The 23,474-nt window shown below is 31.5% G+C and overlaps 1 protein-coding gene across 17 annotated transcripts; it reads left to right on the top strand.

The window, feature by feature from the left end:
- The first annotated feature begins 7,526 nt into the window (after positions 1–7,526).
- Positions 7,527–22,429, top strand: LOC137835801 (flowering time control protein FPA-like). 17 transcript variants are annotated; one of them, XR_011085147.1, is made up of 9 exons: positions 7,551–8,010; positions 8,137–8,382; positions 8,756–8,788; positions 9,101–9,142; positions 9,344–10,317; positions 10,921–12,247; positions 19,388–19,513; positions 21,166–21,223; positions 22,132–22,429. XR_011085147.1 is itself a non-coding variant. In XM_068644477.1 (7 exons), the coding sequence occupies exons 1-6, from the start codon at positions 7,741–7,743 to the stop codon at positions 12,233–12,235; spliced, it is 2,880 nt and encodes a 959-aa protein (XP_068500578.1). In that variant the 5' UTR covers positions 7,551–7,740; the 3' UTR covers positions 12,236–12,247; positions 19,411–20,668. The 17 variants fall into 17 exon arrangements, 7 of the variants coding, with proteins under 7 accessions (XP_068500582.1, XP_068500581.1, XP_068500583.1 ...); XR_011085150.1 differs by having other exon boundaries at positions 19,411–19,513; positions 22,132–22,270; XR_011085148.1 differs by lacking the exon at positions 22,132–22,429 and adding an exon at positions 21,320–21,517.
- The last annotated feature ends 1,045 nt before the right edge of the window (positions 22,430–23,474 follow it).

Below are 23,474 nucleotides of genomic sequence, written 5' to 3'. Positions count from 1 at the left end.
TTTGGGAGTTCTGTAGTTGGTGCCTGAGAAAATAGTTTTGCTATTTTGAGGTGTAATTGAATTGAGGCATGTTCAATCAAGATAAAGTTGCTTTTGTGGTGACTTTATGTTCAAATTGAAAATTGAATATCTATTTTTATTAGAATAAACATATACTACAGTTGTTAAAAAATTCAAATTCATTAAATATTTGAATAAAAAATTGTAATCATATTGGTGGACTGATTTTAATTGAATAACTATTTAGAATTCAAATAATTATCCACAATAAAAGAATTTACCTACAACAAAATTAAAACAATATTTTTTTTGTAATTATTTTTAATAATTTAATAGTATAATTTTATTTTAATAATAATAATAATCTTTCTGTTAAAAAAAGTTGGATAATATTTAGGTTATTTATTATTTAAATAATACTATTTTATTTTATTTTTGTGGCTCAATTCCCTATCTAGCACCCTTTTGTTTTTATTTCCCTATCTAGCACCCTTTTGTTTTTATTTTCCTATTTAGCACTCTTTTATTTTTTATTTCCCTATCTAGCACCATTTTAAAAATAAATAAATAAATAATAAATTATTATTTTTTTATAATTTTAATTTTGAATGCATTAAAAAATAAATATTTTTAATGTTTAAAATAATTAGAAATATAATTAATGAATAAATAAATGAGTTTTTACAAAATAAAAATAAAAAAAGTAAAATTAAAAATGTTTAGTTTAAAATTATTATTTTTAAAAATGAAGAAAATAAAAAATTAAACTCTACCACAACATAAAAGTTGAATCTATAAACATAAATTAGTATTTATTTTTATTATTATTGATTATATAATCATGTTAATTTCAAGTAAAAAATACAAGACATGTTTATAAAAAAAACCAAAGTCAATTAGTATTAATTAATAATAGTAGACACATAAATAATATTGAAGTGTTTACCTAAATGCAAAATTCTAAAAAAAACTAATACAAACGTTACACTTAATGCTTAAAAATGAGAAGAAAAAAATGCAAAAATAAATAAGTCTAGAAAATAAAAACAACAACAATAAAATAAAAACAAAAACCATAAATAAATAAAGATTGACAGAAAAAATAATAATAACTAAAAACATAAAAGGTATAAAATAAAGGAAAAACAAAATAAGATAAAGAAAAAGATAAAAGATATAAAAAAAAATCAAATAAATCAAAACAAGATAAATATAAGAGATATAAGGCGATACTAAATAAGTATATGTTGATCATAAAAAGGAAAATAAATGAGAGATGATCATTCCTTTAATATGTTCTTCAATGGTACATTAAATAGTTTGTGCGAAATGAAACATAATTAATGATGAAAAGTAGACGGTCTAGTAATGTTGGGACACGTTATTTTTGTGCGTATTTTATTGTTGCTGTTTTTATTTTCTATACTTATTTAGTTTTGTATTTTTTTGGTCTCATTTTTAAGCATTAAGTGTAACATTTGCAAGCTTTTTTTTAGAATTTTGCATTTAGGATAGACACTTCAATATTATTTATGTGTTCACTATTAATTAATACTAATTGACTTTGATTTTTTTTATAATTATGTCCTGTATTTTTTACTTGAAATTAACATGATTATATCATCAATAATAATAAAAATAAATGTTAATTTATGTTTATAGATTCAACTTTTATGTTGTTGTATAGTTTAATTTTTTATTTTCTTCATTTTAAAAAATAATAATTTTAAACTAAACATTTTTAATTTATTACTTTTTTATTTTTATTTTGTAAAAACTCATTTATTTATTCATTAATTATATTTCTAATTATTTTAAACATTAAAAATATTTATTTTTTAATGCATTCAAAATTAAAATTATAAAAAAAATAAATTATTTATTTATTTATTTTTAAAATGGTGTTAGATAGGGAAATAAAAAATAAAAGAGTGCTAGATAGGAAAATAAAAACAAAAAGGTGCTAGATAGGGAAATAAAGATGTGAATGGTGCTAGATAGGGAATTGAGCCTATTTTTGTCCTATTCAATTCTTGATATATAAATGATTTTTTTTTATATTTTTTGTCGGCCTGCTTTATTTTTGTTTACTCCCAAATAGATTATAAATCTATTTTATTTCATGTAGACAAACTCCTTCACAACATTATTAATTGACGGAACTAGTGAATAGTACGTAGCAACACTGAAATTAAAAATAAACTTAAACTAAATGTATTAATTTGTAGATTAAATTATAAATGAACTTTTTTATCTTTTATGTTTATTTAATTTGATATTTTATATTTTAAAAGAGTCAACTAGTTTTTTTATATTTTTGAACTAGCTTAAGATAGTTTTTTACGAGCTTAAACCAAATACCGTTACTATTTAAAATTAAATTTTAATCATATATCTTTTTTTTGTCATCTATCTCTCTCTTCCATTGCACTTATTTACTTCAATGTACCTTAATTTCTTCTCTTTTTTTTCTGTTTTTCCACCACCTACACCTATTCTTAGGTTATATTTATATGGTGTTTGTTGCATTCATGATGAGGAATTAGAGACTCAGAAGGAGAGTTACCATAACAATTTGGATTAGTTACTTTTAGTAACTTATTGATGGTAAGAAGGATGTTGGGAACAATTCAAAAATTTAAAGTAAAAATGTTTTTAAGTGTCTAGATTTTTGGTACTTTACGGTTAATTGTTCAAGTAAAATAACCATGATGGTTAAAGGAAGATAATTGTGAGTGATCATAGTTTCCAATCATTTAGAGTTAGCTCCCATTCCTCTTAAAAAAAACTCTAAGTAAGGACGAGTGTGAAATCCCTTGTGAAAGTGACTAGATGTTGGGAACAATTCAAAAACCTTTTGATGAAACTTAAAGAGAAAAAAAAAATCATACACACGGCCTTATCAACAACAAATTATGTTCCATGACCATAGATGAGGGTAGTTGTGCTAACGTGACAAGTACAAGAGTAGTGGAAAATATAAAGATGAAGTTTTATGTGATATTGTGCTAATGGAAGCCACGCATGTGCTTTTGGGAAGGCCTTGACAATATGATAGAAAGATTTTACATGATCGTCATACCAATAAAATTTCTTTCAACTTCCAAGGACACAAGATTATATTTAAACCTCTCTCTCCCAAAGAAGTCAACAGGATCAAATGAAAATGGAAACAAAAAGAGAATATGAAAAAGGTGAGGAAAATAACAAAATGGGTCTCCTCATCTTACCACATGCAGTGAAAACAGTAATGTTGACCTGTCCAAAAATAAATATTGCCTACCCTATTCGATACTCTCCTTCCTTATCTTTGTCATCTACACACTGCATTCCCCCTCACTCATCTTGGAGTTCCTTCCCCCCAAGTGGTGTGATTCAACCCCATTCTCTCCACTCCCTAACTTTCCTTTTATCTTACTCTTCATTTTCGCCATTACTCTTTATTTAATATTGTTTATATTCTGTCATTTATCTTCCTTTCAATTCAGTTTCTTCATTACTTGTCTTTATTTAATTTTCACAAACATCATTCTTATCTCAATAATTGTGTTTTTCCTTTACTCTTTTGAATAGAACCTTCACATTTACTTAACCACTTTGTTAAGTTATTGACAATTTTTACATATTCTTGTTAATAAAAAAAATATAATCTAAGCAAAACCTCTAAAAACATGTGTAATTTTAAAATCAACTCACATCACCATAGGTCCTATGGTGAACAAAAATTATTTGTAAGTTTTTTAAGCCATTAATTATATGTTGACCCCATTAATTTTATCTTCACAACCTGTTTTTTCAGCATTCATATCATGCATGTGTCATCTTTTACACAAAAGAGGGAAAGGGTGAACTCCCAAAGGAGGGGAAGGAACCGGTGCAAGGACATATCCCACCACCTCCTCCGCCAAACATACCTCCCTTCCCACAACTATTAGACCAATATTTTTTTTCAAATGAGAGACTTGTGAAGGGATATACATTCAAATTTGAATAAAGATCAATTGTGTCCCCCAAGATCATGGATTTTCCTTTCTTCGTTATGGCTGGTTTTAGGTTTGCACAAGTGTTGTCTTATCAGTCTCTGAAAATACTTGTTCAAATGCAGGGTAAAATATTTGATCATTTGGTCAAGGTGTTCTGCTGTGATTTGAAGCTACATGACACTGAGAACTTAATGTCCGAGTTCTGAACAAAGAAATTTGAATCAGTCACGAAGATTGGATTCATATTGCAAATCTAAACTATGAAAAGTTTGACTAAAATAACACTTTGAAAGGTCTTAACTACGTAAAAAATGTGCCTTTGGATGCAACATACACCTGAACTTCGCGATCGTCTCTGCAAGAATGTAAGAAGTTTAATAGTGGAAGATACATTACTAAATTATGTTTAAGTCCACATTCTGGTTCCATGAAGGAGTAACTATGCATAACTCCTCTATGAAGATGTCTTCATCGTATGGGTAATGAAACATAACATTTCTATTAATTGGTCATTCACCATCATTCGACACATGGGAAAATGTAAGTTAAATCATAGACCTTTTTTGTACCATCTTCTAATACACAAGATACTCTTGCATGTAGGTTTTGACTTGAAAATAAAGTCGTTCAATAACTTAAATGTCGTGAACGTCAATGGTCAATTACAACATGGGAATGCTCACCTTGGTTCCCAACAACAAGGACAGACACAAAACCCTAATAGTGGTGATGAAGACTTGGACGTGCCTGAACATGACGATGACCTCTCCTGGGATAAGAACATGTTAAAGCAAATACGAGAAGGTATACAAGAACTACTACAAGATATGCAGAGCTGCATCTAGGTATGGATAACATTTCCTGCAACAATTCTCATGGTCTACAACATGTTTACTATATGATTGATAATGTTGAAGACAAGATCCAAAAGCTTACAAATAATATAGAATGGTCTTTGATTTGACTGCCATTTATTATTGTATGTTTGATTTGGCCTACTATTTATTTTAAGGTTTAGGGTTTAAGGTTTAAAATTTATTTTCCATGCTTAACACATGAGACTCATTTATTTGTTGTGTTGGAATTAACTTTTATTTTGTTTAAATTTGAATTACTATGTTTCTTGCATGTGTAACCAATTTTATTTTTCCATAAACACAATATCAATTATGTTTAAGACTACTATTCCCTTCACCTAGTAATACCCTTCACCTAATAACGGTGCATCAAAATTTTGGAATGTGAATTTTTTTCTTTAGGATCAATTTCGGAGTAATTACAAAAATACTAACTTCTTTTAATAAACATTGCAAATAAATTATGGATATGATTGTATTCTTCATATCATAATATTGGTTGTAAAAAAATATTAATTTTCTTACTTACAATGTATCCAAAATATATAAATACATGTTTGAACTTATATATATATAAATACATTTTTTTATTTTAATTAAACTCTTTAACAATTTAAAGACAAAAATATTTGAGTAATCAAATAAATAACACATTTATTTTTTATATTAAATTCATATCAATTATATTATCTACAATATTTTCATTCTGATTCACAAAATTTTTACCTATTTTTTCAACATCCAAACAACATAAATTTTGACTTTCTTTCTTCTCCTTTCCTTTTCTTTTCCACTCCCATCTTCTCCTTCGGATGAGTATATGGTCAAGATTTTTTCCTATACATCTATATATTACAAGAAACGTAAGAGAAATTTAAGAAAAATGTAAAAGAAGAAGTACTTTGTGCAATTGGAAGATTCCGAATTGAGTGATGAAATACAATTAAGAAGTTAACAAATTAATTGTTTTGCATTCCATAATTTTTTTTTTCACTTTAAGATGGTGTATTTAAATTATATAATTTAAAATCAATTTTTTATTTTTAGATTATATAAAATAAAAATATATTTTAAATTGTATAATTTACAACTAATATTTTTTTTGTTTTAGATTGAGTAATTCAATTTTTTTACTCTGGAGTTCTGGAATTAAAAAAAAAAAAATTTCTTTAATTTTACTATTTGTTTAATCCGGATGAAAGCTTAAAAAGTTTCAATACAAACACATGTTTAATATTTTTGATTAATCCAGAAGAGTGAAACCCATTGTTATATGAAACCATTTGCTGCATTTATCAGCAAAAATATGAAAATGACAAGAGATATAAATAACAAAGGATAAAATGTATATTTTAAAGAATTGAAGATGAAAGAAAATATGGAAATGCATAAAGTAATTGTGGATTTATTTTTAAAACATGCAAATAAAATTATGACACTTTTTGAGTCTTACTTATTTAACCACAAACTTTGTGAATTTTGTCTGCATGTTCATAAAGAGAGATAAAAAAACTGACAGAGAAAAGATGAAGTGATTAACTTTAAAAGTTATTGAAGTTAAATTTAAACTGACATAATCACTATTTTAAATCGGTTTAAAATAAAAAAAAGCATCAAATTAAATTTTTTAGAAGGTTTAAAAATATAAACGAAAAAAATGTTTTTTTTAAGATAAATGTTATTATGACACTAGTAGACTAAAAGTTCGAGTTTATAATTATGATGTCATCCAATATAATTTAAGAAATTATTTCATTTTCTGTATCATTATAATATAAACTTTTATTTTATATTTTTTATAATTTTTATAATTTATCTTTTATTTTGGATTTAAAAATTTGAAATTAAAAAATACAAAATTAAAATATTATTTTAGAAAAATAAATTCAAAATATAAAAAATATATTTTAGAAAAACAAATCTTGAACACAAAATCTGGAAATACATTCAATTTCTAAAATTTAGAAGTGTGTTAGGAAATTTAAGAAATGTATTATTGATGAGATCCATTCTTACTTTTTTTATGCCAATGTTGGTGACCGGAGATAACTCTCTTCAATTATTCCTGGGATGGGAGGGAGTAGGTCTTGCTTCATTATGAAATTATTTTTTTTATTTACATTTTTTTTATTTAAGGTCATTTTCGTTATTTTATATTTTATAGAATCATTTTTATCATTTTACTGAAAAATTAGATATAACTTGTAGGATAAACACTAACAAAGACACTAATACGATATGGATACAAATTCAGAGATACATATAATTTATAGAATGTAAAATACAGGAACACAATCTATATATTATATAATTATAAATTATATAAATTGATAATAAAGATTTATGTGTACAAGTATGTTTAGTTTTCTTTCGTAACAGATACTTGTCATGACTGGTTCAAAAAAATTTTGTTTTCTATTTCTATAATTATATTAAAAATTTATAAAAATTTAAATTTTTAAAAAATTAATGTATTTCTTATTTTTAAAATTGTATTAGAATCATATTTGAATTTCACACTTTATCTATATAAATGTCGAAATATATGTCCGACACGATACACCAGAAAGTATCCAGATGATTGTTTCACCAAAAACTTATTTCCTTTTTAGTTATAATTGGATGTAATAAACTTATTAGCATTTATTTAAAAGTAATTAATGCGGATAAGATAGTTTATTAGTCTAAGCTAAGAATTTGATGCGGTGGCGTGGGTCCATGCGAGCAGTGCAGAGAGCCGCATCACAAAAAACGAGGTTTCTCCAAGCAAAATCAAATTTCCATGTCTTTCATTTGTAGGGTTTGAAACGCTCTTTGCGATAATAAACTACATTATTTGGGGATTTTCCCCTCTCTGGAACCAAAACCTACTTCTCCATTGTTGCAGTTTTGGAATTACAATGCCGCCTCCTACAAAATCCCTCGAAAGCGAGGACTGGGGAACCCCAACCAACAACCTCTGGGTCGGAAATCTGCCGCCGGAGGTCACCGATTCCGATCTCATGGAACTCTTCGCTCCCTACGGTTCTCTCGATACTCTCGTTTCCTATTCCCCACGCACCTTCGCTTTCCTCTTGTTTGGACGCGTCGAAGACGCTAAGGCCGCGAAAACCAACTTACAAGGCGCGTTGCTCCGCGGCTTTCAAATCAGAATCGAATTTGCAGTACCGGTTCGTGAAAACTGACGGCGTTTATATTTATGATTTATGTTTATTTTTCATTGATTTCACAATGTGAGTTTTCAGTGAGAGTAATGATGGTGATTGAATAATGAAATGGACGTAATGTGTTTTCAGGCAAGACCGTGTAAACAGCTATGGGTGGGGGGTGTTAGCCACGCTGTACCGGTGGAGGAATTGGAAGCGGAATTTCGTAAATTCGGTAAGGTTGAGGATTTCAAGTTCTTCAGAGACCGTCGTACTGCGTGTGTTGAGTTTCTCAATCTGGATGATGCTACTCGGGCCATGAAAGTCATGAACGGGAAGCGATTAGGTGGCGGCCATATTTTTGTAGACTTCCTTAGGTTACAATCGACGAATAGAGTAAGCTTCTTTTGATTAATTTGCTGTTTCGTTCATTTTCCATTTTTTTGTTAATTCGTTTGCCTGTTATGCTACCAGCATCTTGATGTGTCGTGGTTGTGTCTATAAAGCAGTTTCGGTCAGGTCAGTGGAAAGTGGTTGTTTTAAACTTGTGTGTAGAGAAAATGTTGTTTTTCAGTAAATGTGAAAGTTTGTTAAGATCGAGATTCTTGTACCTAAGATCGGGAAGGGTCATAGACTCAATGTGACTGCAAAATGAATCATATTATTCTAGCTTAAATTCAAATGTGCTGTCTCACTCACGTGTGTGTGCGATAGAGATAGAGTCAGAGTCAGGTTTGGCAATCTAAATTGAATTGTGGTGTGTGATCAGGGTGTAGATCATAAGGTCGCACAACCTCGCAAGGTAAATCTTAATCATTACAAATTTGATCAATATTACCATATTTCAGTAACTTCCTAAATCTTTGTAAATGGAAAGATGGCTTTGGTTGCTTTAATTTAAAGCTTTGTCTGATATCTTCAATGATGTCTGTTGGGTGTCAGCTATATCAGCTTCAACAACTTTTGCTTTCATGTTTTATATAGAAATTGTTGAGTTGGGTTGTTTCCTTGTAAATCTTTAGCACTTTAGCTACCTTTGTTTTTGGCTGTTTAATATTTACTCTTCTGCCTATTATTCTCATATGGCCAATGCTTCCTTTAATTATTTCTATAGGATTTTTTGGTTGACCAAGGGCAGTTTCAGGCTAGACCACAGGTTAGAGTTCCTAATTGAATTTGTTTTTAGTTCTGTTTATCTGTAATTAGATACATGCTATGTTTATGTTTTGGTAAGACGTGTTCCGTACTTTGTTAGGAATAGTGGGTGCATAAAATGATTACTGTTTTCACTTTTCTATATGTCTTTTACTAGGAACTTTACTAATGTTCCTTATAAATACTCATTCTTGTGTCACAGCATTTGCAATCTTCAATGGGGAGGAATAGTCAACCCAGTAACATTTTGTGGATAGGTTTTCCTCCTTCATTTCAAATTGATGAACAAATGCTCCACAATGCCATGATTTTGTTTGGTGAAATTGAGAGAATCAAGAGTTTTCCTTCTAGACATTATTCATTTGTTGAATTTAGAAGCATTGATGAAGCTCGCCGTGCCAAAGAGGGCCTTCAAGGACGGCTTTTTAATGATCCTCGAATAACGATTATGTATTCATGCAGTGATCTGACACCTGGCAAAGATTACCCTGGATTTTATCCTGGAAGTAAAGGGCTTTTACCTGATGGATTAGTTAATGAGCATCCATTTCGACCACAACAAACGGATGTGTTTGGTCAAAATCGTCCTATAGTTCCAAATAATTTTCCTGGGCAATTGCCACCTGGTGGTATTAGTGGACCTAACGTCCCAATGCGACCTTTTGTTCCTCAAGGTCTTGAACCTCTTAACTCAGGTCCTGATTTTAATGAGATGGGCGCACTTCACAAATTTCAAGATGGTAGCTCTAAAATGGGTCCAAGATGGAAAAGGCCATCTCCTCCTGCCCCTGGTATGCTTTCTTCTCCTATGCCTGGTATTAGGCCCACCTCTGGTCCATGGGATGTACTTGACACAAACCAATTTTCAAGAGATTCTAAACGCTCGAGGATAGATGATGCTATGCTTATTGGTGATGCTCCATTTCCTTTAAGAAATATTGATGACCGTGGATTAAGATTAGAACAACCATTTGCAATTGATCCAATTATTGATGGAGGTGGTTCTGGTCCAAAGAGTCACCTTGGTCCAGTCGGCACTAGGATCACATCTGGAGTTCCTGGTTCTGTCCAACCTGATATTGTTGAACATATATGGCGTGGAATTATTGCAAAAGGGGGAACTCCTGTTTGTCGTGCTAGATGTGTGCCTATTGGAAAAGGGATAGGCACTGAGATGTGAGTATAATTTTCCCTTTTCTTTTGAATGTCTTGGTCAATTTTTTAGAAATTCAAGGGATTGGATGAAGGAAATTGTATTGATTATCAGAATTGTAATTTTTAATCTCCTGTTTCTTGCAAGGTCCTCATGCAGCATATAATTTTTCCTTTGCATGTTGTTTCTTTACTGTGCAAAACCTTGACATGAAATTTTCAGTGTTTTGCACTGCATGCAAGCTTCTCTGTTATATTGTATTGTTCTTCCTGCCTACGATTAGGGAGCATAGTCTGTTTATTGTTCTTGCAAGTGTCTTGTGTTCCTGAACTATGGTTTAAATTTGTAGAAATATAGTTTCACATGGTGTGTGCAAACTATAATCCAAGCATACACATAATAGTTTTGGTATGGATTTGGATGGCAAATTATTTTTGGAAGTAATGCAAAGGGAAAACTATCACTTTATTCACTCTGTAAAATCTGCATGTGTACAAATGGACATTGTTGCCTTTCCTATTTCTTTAAGTCTACCTGGATAATGTTTTGATAGCCTCCTGACTCTACTTTTTCAGGCTACTCTTTTGCTGTTGTAATTAAAAGTTTGTTCTGTGCTTTTGCTGCAGTCCTGATGTTGTAGATTGTGCTGCTAGGACTGGATTGGATATGTTAACGAAACACTATGCTGATGCCATTGGCTTTGAAATTGTTTTCTTTCTCCCTGATAGTGAAGAGGATTTTGCTTCATACACTGAATTCCTTCGTTACCTTAAAGCAAAAAACCGTGCCGGTGTTGCCAAGTTTACTGATAACACCACTCTATTTTTGGTACCTCTTTCTGATTTCTTGACCAAGGTTTTGAAAGTCACAGGACCTGAACGATTATATGGTGTGGTTCTTAAGTTTCCATTAGTTCCAAGTAGCACATCTGTTCAACAAGCAATGCATTTTCCTTCACCCTCTACTCAGTATGTGCAACAGATTCCCCCTTCACAACCTGAGTATGGTTCAATCTCTATAAAGGAGCAACCAATTTTACCAATGGAATATAACAGATTGTTGCATGATGATTCTAAGCGTCTGCCAAAACCACTTCATCTTGCTACGAGTGTCACTCCTCCACCTCATTCTGTTCCTCCTGATTATGCTTCTACTTATACAGCTTCTGCATCTCAAGCGGGAGTTACACTGACCCCTGAACTTATTGCGACTTTAACTTCCTTTCTGCCTTCAACTATACCATCATCAACAGCTGGTGGCACAATGACTGTGGTTGGTCCTTCTAATGTGAAGCCACCTTTTCCATCTGTTGCATCTAATGATGGAAATCAATCTCATTTGTGGAAACAAGATCAGCAAACTGCAGAACCACCTAGTTATCATACTCAACAGTTTGGGAGTATTCATAATTCTCAATATCCTTATCCACCTGCATCTTCTACTGGGCACCCTGCTCAAGTTGTCTCTGGCAGTTCTCATTTCCATGATACGGCTTCATGTCTTCAGCAGCTAGGTGCTGTTTCATCGTCTACATCCTTGACTAATTTAATTATACCTTCTCAAAATGGACAGGAAGCTGTTCCCCCTCAAGTCGGTCAGCAGTATCAGGTGGAAGTCCCCCATGGCTCTGAGAAAGGCTATGGAGTAGTTCAGGGAACAGATCCCTCTGTTCTATATAGTTCCAAGGCATTCCAACAACCTAATAATTATATTCCCTCATCCAACCAAGTTTCCAATGCTGCTTCACAGCAACACATGAATTCAGAGCCCCCAAATCAGCAACTTCAACCTGCTTTATGTGGAGCTGGCCAGGGAAACTCCGAATTGGAGGCTGATAAGAACCAGAGGTACCACTCAACACTACAGTTTGCTGCAAACCTTCTCTTCCAGATACAGCAACAGCAAACTCAAGGAGAGCATGGGCCTGGAAATCAGCAATAAGAATTGTTTTCCGTGAGTAATTATCCCATGACTAATTCTTTTAATTGTTCTTCATATTGTAATAAGATTAGGTTGATTATTTTCTTTATATCTAGGGATTGTGATCATATTGTATTATTTTCCCAAATCTTTTTAGGCACCAAGAATAAACATGTTGCTTGTTACCTGTTGCATAGCTTAGTTGCATATTTTATGAATAAATCATCTCTGGGTTCTAAATCTGAAAATCATCTGGTAGTAATGTGAGAAACAATGCAAACCTTGAGTATTTGAAGTTAAAAGGTTAAAATTATCACTTGTAAGAAAATACGAGTCTATGCTGTTGTCCAGTTCTGTGAGGATTTCCTTATCAGGGTATTTTTTTAGGTGGTTGGGGATGGAGGGATTTGAGGAGAAAAGGCAGGCTTAACTGATAGATTTTGTAGGTAACTTGTTGTTAGGCTGGGTGCTTCCTTTAGTAGTTTTTTTAGTCAATTTGTTATTTATTATTAGGTTGGGTGTGTTCTATATTGGTAGGTTTTGGCATATTTATTTACAATGGTACTTTTTCAATGTAGTTGTTGATAATAACATGTGGTACACAGTCCCAATTGGATGCAGTTTTCACATGTCACACTTTTTGTGCCTATATTCTATGTTTCATTTTGTGTTGCAGTACATATGATATATGAAAAGTTCTCCATTTTGCTGTTCAGATGGATGGAAACTCAAAATTCTTTGTGTTATTTATTTAGCCAAAAAGAAGGGAGCATGAATATAGTATTATTAGTATCAACTTATGCTTGTTTTGTACTATGTTTTCGTTTTTCTGCTTGGGACTTGGCTAGTAAGTTTGGGCCCAGCTCTTATTAGCTGGCCTGTGTGTCATCTATAAAAGCATACAACATAGAGAGACCTGCAAGCTATGATGGGTCACATGATCAGAGACTTTGTGCTGTATGAATAGAGTGAAAAGGAAGAGTGGAGACCTGCATGAACAACAGTGTATTTGTTGGAAAACGACCTGACAAAAAGCAGTGTAGGGTTGTCTGGAAACTAAAATGGGTGTCGTTTTTTTTATCAAAATACAGTTCAGCTTACACTAAGTAAAGTGTGTTGAAACAGAAAACCCGTGTTTCTTATGAAAGAAAGATCAGGGAAATAAAAAAAATACCCTTAAAAATGGTTTGTAATGATAAAACATGGGGATGTAGATGGGCTTTTTATTTGTAGAGGATAGCTTCTGCAACAGCTCTACTGAGATAGTGCCTAAGATTATAGTCAAAACTGCTGTGATAGGAAATCACCACGTGACGTGATCTTCTAAGGCCACAATGGTTCATCTCGATGCAACCATTTCTATTGAATACCCATTTCTATTGAATACCCCCTTCCTTTTAGATCTAATGATATAAAGTTATACTCTCAAGTCCTACATCATTCGAAATTGAAATATATTAAGTCAGACTTTAGATTAGTTTAAAGTTGGCATGTGTTGTAATTTAGATGTAATTTTTGTTTTTAATTCATGGAAACATTGTTTTAAATACCAGATCAGACCTGTCAGTTTGATTGTTCAGGTGACCAGCATGTCAACTTAAAAATATTAGTTCATCTCAAATCAGATCTAGTTAGAACAAGTTGAACTGACCCAAAACCGATAATAGTTGGTACAAACCCGGTTTGAACTGGTATATTCATAATTTTTTTTATATTTTTAACTTAGTCTAAAACATGTTTACACCAAATAAAACACATTTAAGAATTAAACATACTATAAATGATTGTGTCCTTTATACATTTTTACCTTATAAAACTTGTAATATAGTCGTTTAGTATAATTGTATAATAGTATTTTATTATTTATAATATTAAATTATTTTAAGTTTAATTTTAATTACTGTCAGTTCAACTACTCTTCAGCTGCAGTGAACTACTAATAAACCATGAACTAGTACTTCCACTGTTTTGGTGTTGTGTAACATTAAGCGAAACTTTTCATTCTGAATACTAATATTGACTTATTTTTACTACATAAAATGTATTAATATGATACAAACTATGCTTGTATAAAGGGTACGCCTAAAAAAATGTCATTTGCTATTAATAATTATAGTTTTAAATTGCTTTTTTTATTTGTGATGAGTATTTAGCAGCTTATCTTACACATTTCAGCAACTCTAGAGTACTGTTATGATACTCAGTAGTTGTAGGCTTTCTTATTGTTAAATGAAGTTTAAAATTTTGACTTCTGTGATACACTTAGAAAACAATTACCTTGAGACGTTATCAAATTTTATATCAGTGATTAATTTCTTAGACAGTAGCATATCTTATGTATTTCAATTACTCGAGAGTAGTTGCTAGCTTTCTTATTGCTGAAGTTTAATTTATGACTTCTGTGATACACTTGGAAGACAAATACCTTGAGATGTTATCAAATACTACAATAGTTAATATTTGTTTTTGACATTTTTTTTGTAGTTTGCCTGTGATCTATATTTTGTCTCCCCAAATTAGATCTTAGATGCAACTTTTCTAGAACACAAATAAGTAATGCCTTGCTTATAAAAGGTAATCTACCTCATTTGTGGGTAGTGGTGTATTATACTATTAATGGGTAATTGCATTTTCCCTATATGGGACACATTCTAGTCCACCTCATTTGTGGGTAGTGGTGTATTATACTATTAATGGGTAATTGCATTTTCCCGATATGGGACGGCATACTAGATGTAATTATTTAGTTGAGGGTTATTCTATATAAAGTCCACTTGATTAAACTGTCAATTATTGTAATATATAATGTAACTTGGAGCTGTGGCTATTAACCTGGAATAAATGGACCTCAGAAATTGTAATGTCATCTATTTATGATGGCTTAGGTGTAAAATCTATAAGCAACAAGTTAGCTCACCTTTGCAAGTTGATGTGTTCTTTCAGGGAAGCATTCTATGGAAAGAACTTCGTGGTTTCTGCATGCTGTTTTCTTCCTAATTTTGTGTGCTGTGGAGATTCTTAATCTCTTCAGCAACTTGAAGGGCCAATTATGTCAATTTATTCTATTTTCTCTTAAAACTGAGAAAGAAATTTTGTGGGGGCTAAAATATTATATTGCAGATTTATTTTAATTTTGACTGTGGATTAGGTGCACATCTATTTGATTCTTTTCCAACCTTGTACGCATTTCTCAGTTTCTTTTTCTTTTACTACTATTATGCCAAAAGTCTCGGTTATTGTAGATGTCAACTAATGGTTTATTTTCTAGTATTTTTGGCAGGTTTAACTATGGTTATATTGGTCATTCTCTCTCTCTCTCTATATATATATATATACACACACACACATACATACATATATTATATATATGTATATTTTTTTTTTCTTGCAGTATCCCCTTTATTAATGATGATAATTTTCTTACCATTTTGTAAAATAGATGTTTGATCCTTAATTATATTTTTTTTTGAAAAAGAAAAACTTGAGATTTGAAAGAGAAACATTGTGGAAGAGTCAACTGGTAATGTAGGAGTAACGGGTGACTCATCGGTATACGCCTGAGTTCCCAAGCAACTTCCAACACCTATCAATTGTATGTCCAATGCGGTGACAGTGATTGCATTTTTGGATGATTTTTAGAATTACCTATGCAAGAGCATCCAAAATTATTATTTTGTGATGCAAAGGTAGTGTTTGTTTTTTGAGGAATACAGAGGAGCGCATATCATGTGGAAGTCATAGTAAGGTTTACTAGTGATCTCAAAATTTGATCACGCAGACTCTTGTAGCAAGTCTTACAAGCCCTAGGTTATGTATTGCGGTTATAATGGTTGAAGGAGTTCATTAAAATCAAGTATGGCAGCATGAAGCACTCAAGATAAACATAGAAAATGTCGTGGAGTGAGAAGTGTTAAGAGATCTTGGCGCATGAGGCCAAAAGATTGAATGTCATTTGTATAAAGGGCATGAGCCTTTCTCTCACTCCTAATTGATGCACATGTCTATTAAGGGCCTAAAATAGGTTTTAGTGGATTTAATAACACTACACAGTTGAGCATCAATCTTTATCCATTGTTCTCGATTTCAGAATGGATTCAACAGTGGTATTTGTATCCCAATCCACTCATCCGTAACCTGATGTTGAAGGCCCAAGTTGAATAGTTAGGCCCCCGATCATCTTCTCAATACTAACGATATAGTTAAAAAATGGGAGAATCTGTTGTGGAGTTGGAAGACTTTTTTTTAATGTGAAGCCGTAGGAAGTAATACTAAGGAAAACAATCTGTAGGTGGCACCAGAATAGTGAAAGAGAAATTGGGAGAAAATAAAAAAAAATAGAAATTCTTTGAAGATAGTGGGTATCAAGCCAACGCAGTTTTGAAACCATGTTAAACTCTAAGAAAGGGAGAAATATTGAGATGAAATTGTCTCTCTGAGACAACATGGGTGCTTCATTTATATTGAGAAAAATAAATCAATACACTGAATAGAGGATATTTGATATCCTCTTATAACAAAGATATGATACAAGAATAAATAAAAACATTCCTAATAATACATATTTAGTCTAGATATTCTTGATTATATAATCTCAATTCATTATTTCTATAATTACAACAATTGTTATCTTCGTAATTCGCTCTATATGCTTTTTTCTTGCAGTACCTTTATTACTGATAATTTTCTTACCATGTTGTAAATTGATGTTTGATCCTTAATTATATCTTCTTGGCAAAAACCTTTAGGTTTTAATGTCCTGATTTCCTTTTTTTAGTGTTTTTATCTTAAGTTTTCTTCTTTTTTTTCCGGTTCTTGTAATTTTCTGAAATATCAAACTAAATTGTTATATATATAAACACTATTAGTTTTTCACTTTAAATTTTCTTTACCACAAGTTGAGAAAGACTTGTGTTGTTTTAAACATTATATATTATATTTTTTCTCTGTACATCTGTACAAAATATATTATTGATGTGTTTACTATGAACCTTGTGAAAACCCCAAAGCTACCCATTATGTTGGAGGAGTCCATGTTGTATAAATCCCACATCAGAATCTCATAACTTGAATGTGCGGGTGAAGTCCAATTGCTTGCAGTTGGCTCCTAATATTTTCCTGCATCTTGAACCCCAACTTTCACATGAGCTGGTTGTCTACTAAGTCTGACTAGTCTTGGGTATACATACACTTCTATTATACTATAATCTCTCTTTTTACTCATTTGTATATAAGATTTGTGAAGCTCTAGAACCCAGTTGAGATAAACTTGTCAAGAAGTACTTGTAGGAAAAAGTTGAATTGAAGAACGTAAAATGAATCTAACTTTCCCCACTAGTTAAATCAACTTATGCATCTGAATGATTTTAGAAACTCCTTCATGTAACTTTTTCACATATTGAGGTGCATTAATTGATTTCACCTGTCAGAAAAATGATTCAGTGTACTTAAATTCTGTTTATTTTCTTTTCTGTTGGAAAGTTGCCTTAAATATGTTCATCCCTGCCCATCTTAAATCCTAAGATCTTGAAAGAATAATAGAATTTGCTTGAATCTCAGCATTCCGTTTCTATACCCAACTTTGTTTAAAGCCTTATTCTTTCTCCTTCATTTTGAAATTGCCATTTTGTTTCACTATCATGAAATCATAGCTATTGTAGGGGAATGTGGCTGGTTTGGCAGATTCAGCCCAACCCTCTTCGGGCTTGCAGCTCTTGCAAGTTGCGGTTGTGTAGCTGACCTAGCCTTGGACGGCTCAAGACTTGCATGGATGCCTAGCGGGCCATGCTTTGGTTGGCCCAAGCATCAAGCCAACCAAATCAGGATAAGGATGGAAACATCAGATTGCCCTCCATCACTTGGCCAAGTACCAAGGCATCAATCAAATGAACTATGAATCGATTTGAGGCACTTAATCTGTCATGATCGTAAAGAAGCTGGAAAGACATCTTCCCTCTTCCCATTACAAATAAGCCTTGTACATCAGACAATGTTGTTAAATGATGGCATGATACCGGAATGGTATGACGGATTACTTTTGCCAACCTCTAGGCCATTTTGTGAATGGAGACTGCAATGTTGTGTTTATATGTTGGAAATTGGGCCTTCTGTCTTTTTTCTCCATCCACCATTGATAACACTCTGACAGTAGTCTAGGATTACCTTCATGCACCTAAACCTAGTAGTCTGGGTAGTGAATTAGGCTATAAGATCTTTGGAATGCTTCTAAGAACAGTTGCCAATTCCAGATTTTGGAGTAGAGTGGTCAACCCCAAACATGACGTAGTAGTTGTAAGATGGTTGTTTTTCTTATGGTTTTTTATACATTAAAGTTAATACCATATGTATAAATGCCAAAAAATAGAAATACCCAATTAATAAACTATTTTTAATTAATAATAAAAACTCAGTGAACAAAGTATGAGTAGATAACAACAAAAGTCAATGAAACAACGACAGTTAACCTCTAAAGAACAAATAAAATTGATACTGGGAGGGAGAAAATGGAAAACATAGCACAAAAAGGAAAATGGATGTGAAAATCAGGTGTTAGAAAAAGTTTAGGGTGTTGCTGGAAATTGCAATGTGATTTCATCTGAGGGTTTTTCTCCTTTGAAGCTGAAGAACTGCCCCCAATAACTAATATGGATCAAAACATAAGGGCATTTCTTGGATTTCGACTGTGCTTCTCAGTAGTGTCTGCACTGCCTCTGATATTGTGTCTGCTATTCTGCTCTGGCACTAAGTATTTGCTGCTGTTAATAACATAGCTTGAAATGTTATTTTAATTCCGTTAATTTTGAATTCTAGGATATAAAAAATTGTTGTGTTCTTGTGGATAAATAAATAAAACTTTTCCAGACATGCTATTCTACTGCTAGGTAACAGTAAGTTTTATTTATAATTCCATGTGTACATTATGTGAAAAGTAGTGTGGGTACATCTGTGAATATTATAAAATTTGTCATAATGGTGGTTGACCAATAAAATTATGCAGTTTTATACCACTTCTGTTCTGTTATTTTTTCTTTACACAATAAATAGAATTTCACTGTTAGTTATAGTGTGACATTTATTTTCTGCCCTTCATTGCTATATTTAGGAATGTGCATTTAGGCTTTGCATGATTGCCCTTTCTATATTTATATCTTATTTTGTCGATTTTTCTGATTACAGTTTTGCCCGTAATCTGTTAATAGTCCCTGGATTGCTGCTTGCTAAGTGTACATGTTCCTCCATCATCTTGGTTATCTTCAAGAGTTGCTATATTTCTCTCACTAACATTTGGAAAACCTTCTTCAGGTATGTTAAGAAAAATTTCTACCTCATTTCACAGTGCTTTAAATTTCTGTTAATGGTAGTCTTATATGCTGTTATGGTAAATTTCTGTTCATGAAAACCATATCTGCAGCTCTATATTCTGTATCAAAAAGGGTGTAGGTTCTGTTTCATTCCTGTTAGATCTGTGTGTGTATTGTTATGTGCTATAGCTTTTCATATTGTTTTATTAAATATTTAAACCTAGGACACATAAATTCTGGTAGTAGAAATCATAGGCTGTGTTTTCGATTTTAATTTTTTTTTTCTGCTAGAATCTAAGGAAATAGATCATGATAGGTCCTCTATTTGTGGGAATGATTCAATTCAACTATTGGTGGATGATGATGTTATGGTTATGCCTATCGGTTTGCTCCTTTTCTTCAATCCCTTGTGACATTGTGTTTTAGGTTAAATGTATTGATTATGCAAATTTCTGTTAAATTGTCATCAATGAGAAGGGGCTGTCTGTTCGACTTTAGTTACTTTTAGGGGTTATTAGGAATTTTGTTGGGAGTATTGACAGCATTTGGTCCTTGGTACTGTCCTTAGTACATTCCTTAGTAGAACAATACCAGTTAGTGACTTGTTCATACATGGTTTCATACACATATAGATACATCAACTATGTAACAATTTCCACACTACACATCTTAGAGTGCTTGCGTAATGATTCTGTTTATTTTGTAGTAGAGAGGTACTTCTGTTTAATTTTTTAACAGTAGCGTTAAATTTATCCATTATTATTTATTTATGATCTGTTTAAATTAGTTGTCTTTAAATTATAAGATATGCCTGATTCGTTTGATCTATTTCCAGTATTTGTCAGAGTGTTTGTGTTTATTTTTGTAATTGCATACATATCTAATCGTGAGAAAATACGGCATAATAATTAAGCCTTGAATTTCACTACGCTGCAATTGCATAGAATATTTTTTAAATGTTGTTTGCCATTATTTTTAAGCTGTAGTCTCAGAACACTTTCTTCCCCTAGAAGGTTAAATATTATTAGGGTTGGGAACTCAATCACTATAACTTATTTCAGAGTTGTAATTTGAACTATGTAAAGGATCTTAAGTGTGCTTCGAAAGATTATTTGAAGACACTTTCTGATGAAATTTGTAAAGTGAGTTACTGTTATTTACTGCTTTGGCGTCTAACCATTCTCATGGAACGATTAATAGAATCTAAAATTTTGGTACCAAATGCCATTTCTGACTTTCCCTTTTTTTTCTCCTACGCTTCCTTGTCATGACTCTTTCGTACCCAATATAATATGAAGATTGGTTTGCATTCATTCTACTGATTGCAATTGACGTGATTCAACCTCAAATTCCTTTCCCAAATTTAATAAAGGATATAACTTAATGCTGAATATTATACCTTAATAAAATTTAACACCTGGGCCGAACTTTTTTACTCTTTCTTAATACGAAGATTTATCTAAACAGGTAGTAGCCATTGCAATTCCATCTGTAATGCTGGTTGTTATCTTTGCCAGTAAAAATTCATCAGGATGACAAATTTGATAATGAATATTTAGGTATAAATGTTTCATGTCATTGGTATAAATTTATACTCTTATTTTCCTGCAAAGCAATCCAAGTAAATTTATTTGGTCTAATTATGAAATGTAGGAAAGTGGATCTGTGTGTGTTTGTGGTTTACTCCATAACCACCAATGTTGGAAAACAGGTATGGTTTTGATAATCGATTATATCCTAGAAGACGATGATTACTTTGATTTCATTTTAGCTTTATGATCCTGGAATTTCAATCTATTTTCACCAGCACTTTTCCTCGTTCTGCGTTGGGTAACTTTAAGGAATCTTGTTAAAAAAATTTACGTTTACTTCCAAAAATCCCTGGTCATCGAGATGCCGCCACATATTTCTGTTGAGTGTATTACTGCGGGGACACTGTTGTTAACCATGCTTTTGTGCTCCCAACTTATCGGAAATTCTCTATAGTATGAATTCATTTTGCTCATTCCTTTCTGTTTATCAAATCGCTTTCAAATCAGGAAACATATATATCTTAGCGTATATATAAGCTGATTGGAGATTTTTTTTTTACAAAACTTAATTTTGGATTATTGTTTTCCTACTTGTTATTAATTAGTGATGTATCATTTTCTAGTATTTTTAATCGTATGACTTCCGAGTAGATACATATTTCATGCGCATGCTTTATAGATTCTGATGAGGTGTAGTATTACTGCAGATTTATGTCGTCAATTATTTTTAAAATGAGGAATTATGCTTCATTTATTCTGTGCCATAAAAAACTGTTAACCTGGTTTTATATTAATGATCAAATGTCACTAGTTTAAAAATCTAAACATTTCAAAAGCCGTTTGATTGCGCATTAATGGTGATGTAAGGGAACATATATGATCGAAAAAGTTTCAATCAGACTTAGTTATTATGCAGAAGACCCATATTTTAACCCAGATAAGGAAATACTATTAATAAATGTGAATTTCTAGCAGTTGAAATGCTGATAAGTGGTGTGATTTACTTGGTACATAATTGAAATTGAAATGTGATGAATGAGAAGGTTTGGTGCAATAATGGATATGACTCCTAATGTCCACTCTGTAGGTGATTGATTGCTGAGTGCGCAGTACTTAGGAGATGAACGTGTCTGTGCCGCATGAGGTGACCACCATATTTAATAAACACAACTTCATCATGTACCCATCTTTTTTTCATTTTTTTACTTCCTTCTACCTTTTTCAACCATACTAACTTTTCCTCCCAAATCTTGTTCTTGGCGAGATCCAGTGCCAGAGTTTTTGTATTTTAGAAAGGGAGGTTGTTTGTCGGAGGAATTGACCAATTTGTTTATACACAAATCTTCGTTTCGGTCATTAATTAGCTCGCAAATCGTTTACTTTCATTTCTGAGCCATGTGATTTAATGATAGAATTCTCAAGCATTCACAAATATTAAATTAAATAACCTACGAGATTGCTTGAAAAAAACAGTACTTACATTTTACTAATAACCGTTGCTTCACTCAACTTTCTTTCGCAATAGTTTAATGAATACTTAAACCAACTTTCATTTATAGCATAATATTCTAATCATGCCAAGTCCAAATATGTGCAATTGGTGTAATGGAATTATAACTTTTATTCATAAACTGAGAATTTATGTTATTATTATTTTTTGTACCGCTCTTTAATCAAATCAAACGAATTAATGAATTATACATATAGTATAAAATAAAATAAAGGAAGTGAACAAATTGTTATTCTTTTTTATAAATATTTTGTCAACTTTGCAGATAATTGTAGATTTTTTGCAATCACTTTTAGGGATTAAACAAATTGTTGTAAATAATTAAGATAAACTAAAATGTACTTAAACATTAGAAACACTATAGAATTGCAAAATTTAAATGGAGAAAGATATTTTATTAAAAAGAAAAACTTACACAACTATCTTAGAGCCCTTTCCCTTTAAAACTCTCTCTATCTCTGTATTCTATTTGAACTTGAAGGATGTCTCTTAACATAACGAGAGCCTCCTTAAATGGAAGATGAACTGTATGGATAACATTACTTCAATTGCTACAGTAATTGATTTACAATATTGGTAACGTGACCTTAAAAACCTTAAACTATCAGGATAATGAGAATGAGGCTAGGATGGGAAAGGGGAGCAAATATCCCACGTTGAAAAACACGATTTCTTCTTTCGCTTTTTTTAACTTACGAGGTTTGTACATTTATTTTAAATTATGTGTTTGTGTCAAATATACCTATTGATAAAATAGGTATATTTAATTCAATAAATATATATTAAATTTTTGACAATTCTAATATGATTTTAACACAATTTTAAAAATAAAAAATATATTAGTATTTTAAAAAATCTGAATTTGTATTATGATTATAAAAATAAAGAACAAATTCTTTTAAATCAGTCATGAAAAATAT

This window comes from Phaseolus vulgaris, chromosome 5, assembly GCF_000499845.2.
Source record: "Phaseolus vulgaris cultivar G19833 chromosome 5, P. vulgaris v2.0, whole genome shotgun sequence".
NCBI lineage: Eukaryota > Viridiplantae > Streptophyta > Magnoliopsida > Fabales > Fabaceae > Phaseolus > Phaseolus vulgaris.
This window is presented reverse-complemented; position numbering and strand designations above follow the sequence as displayed.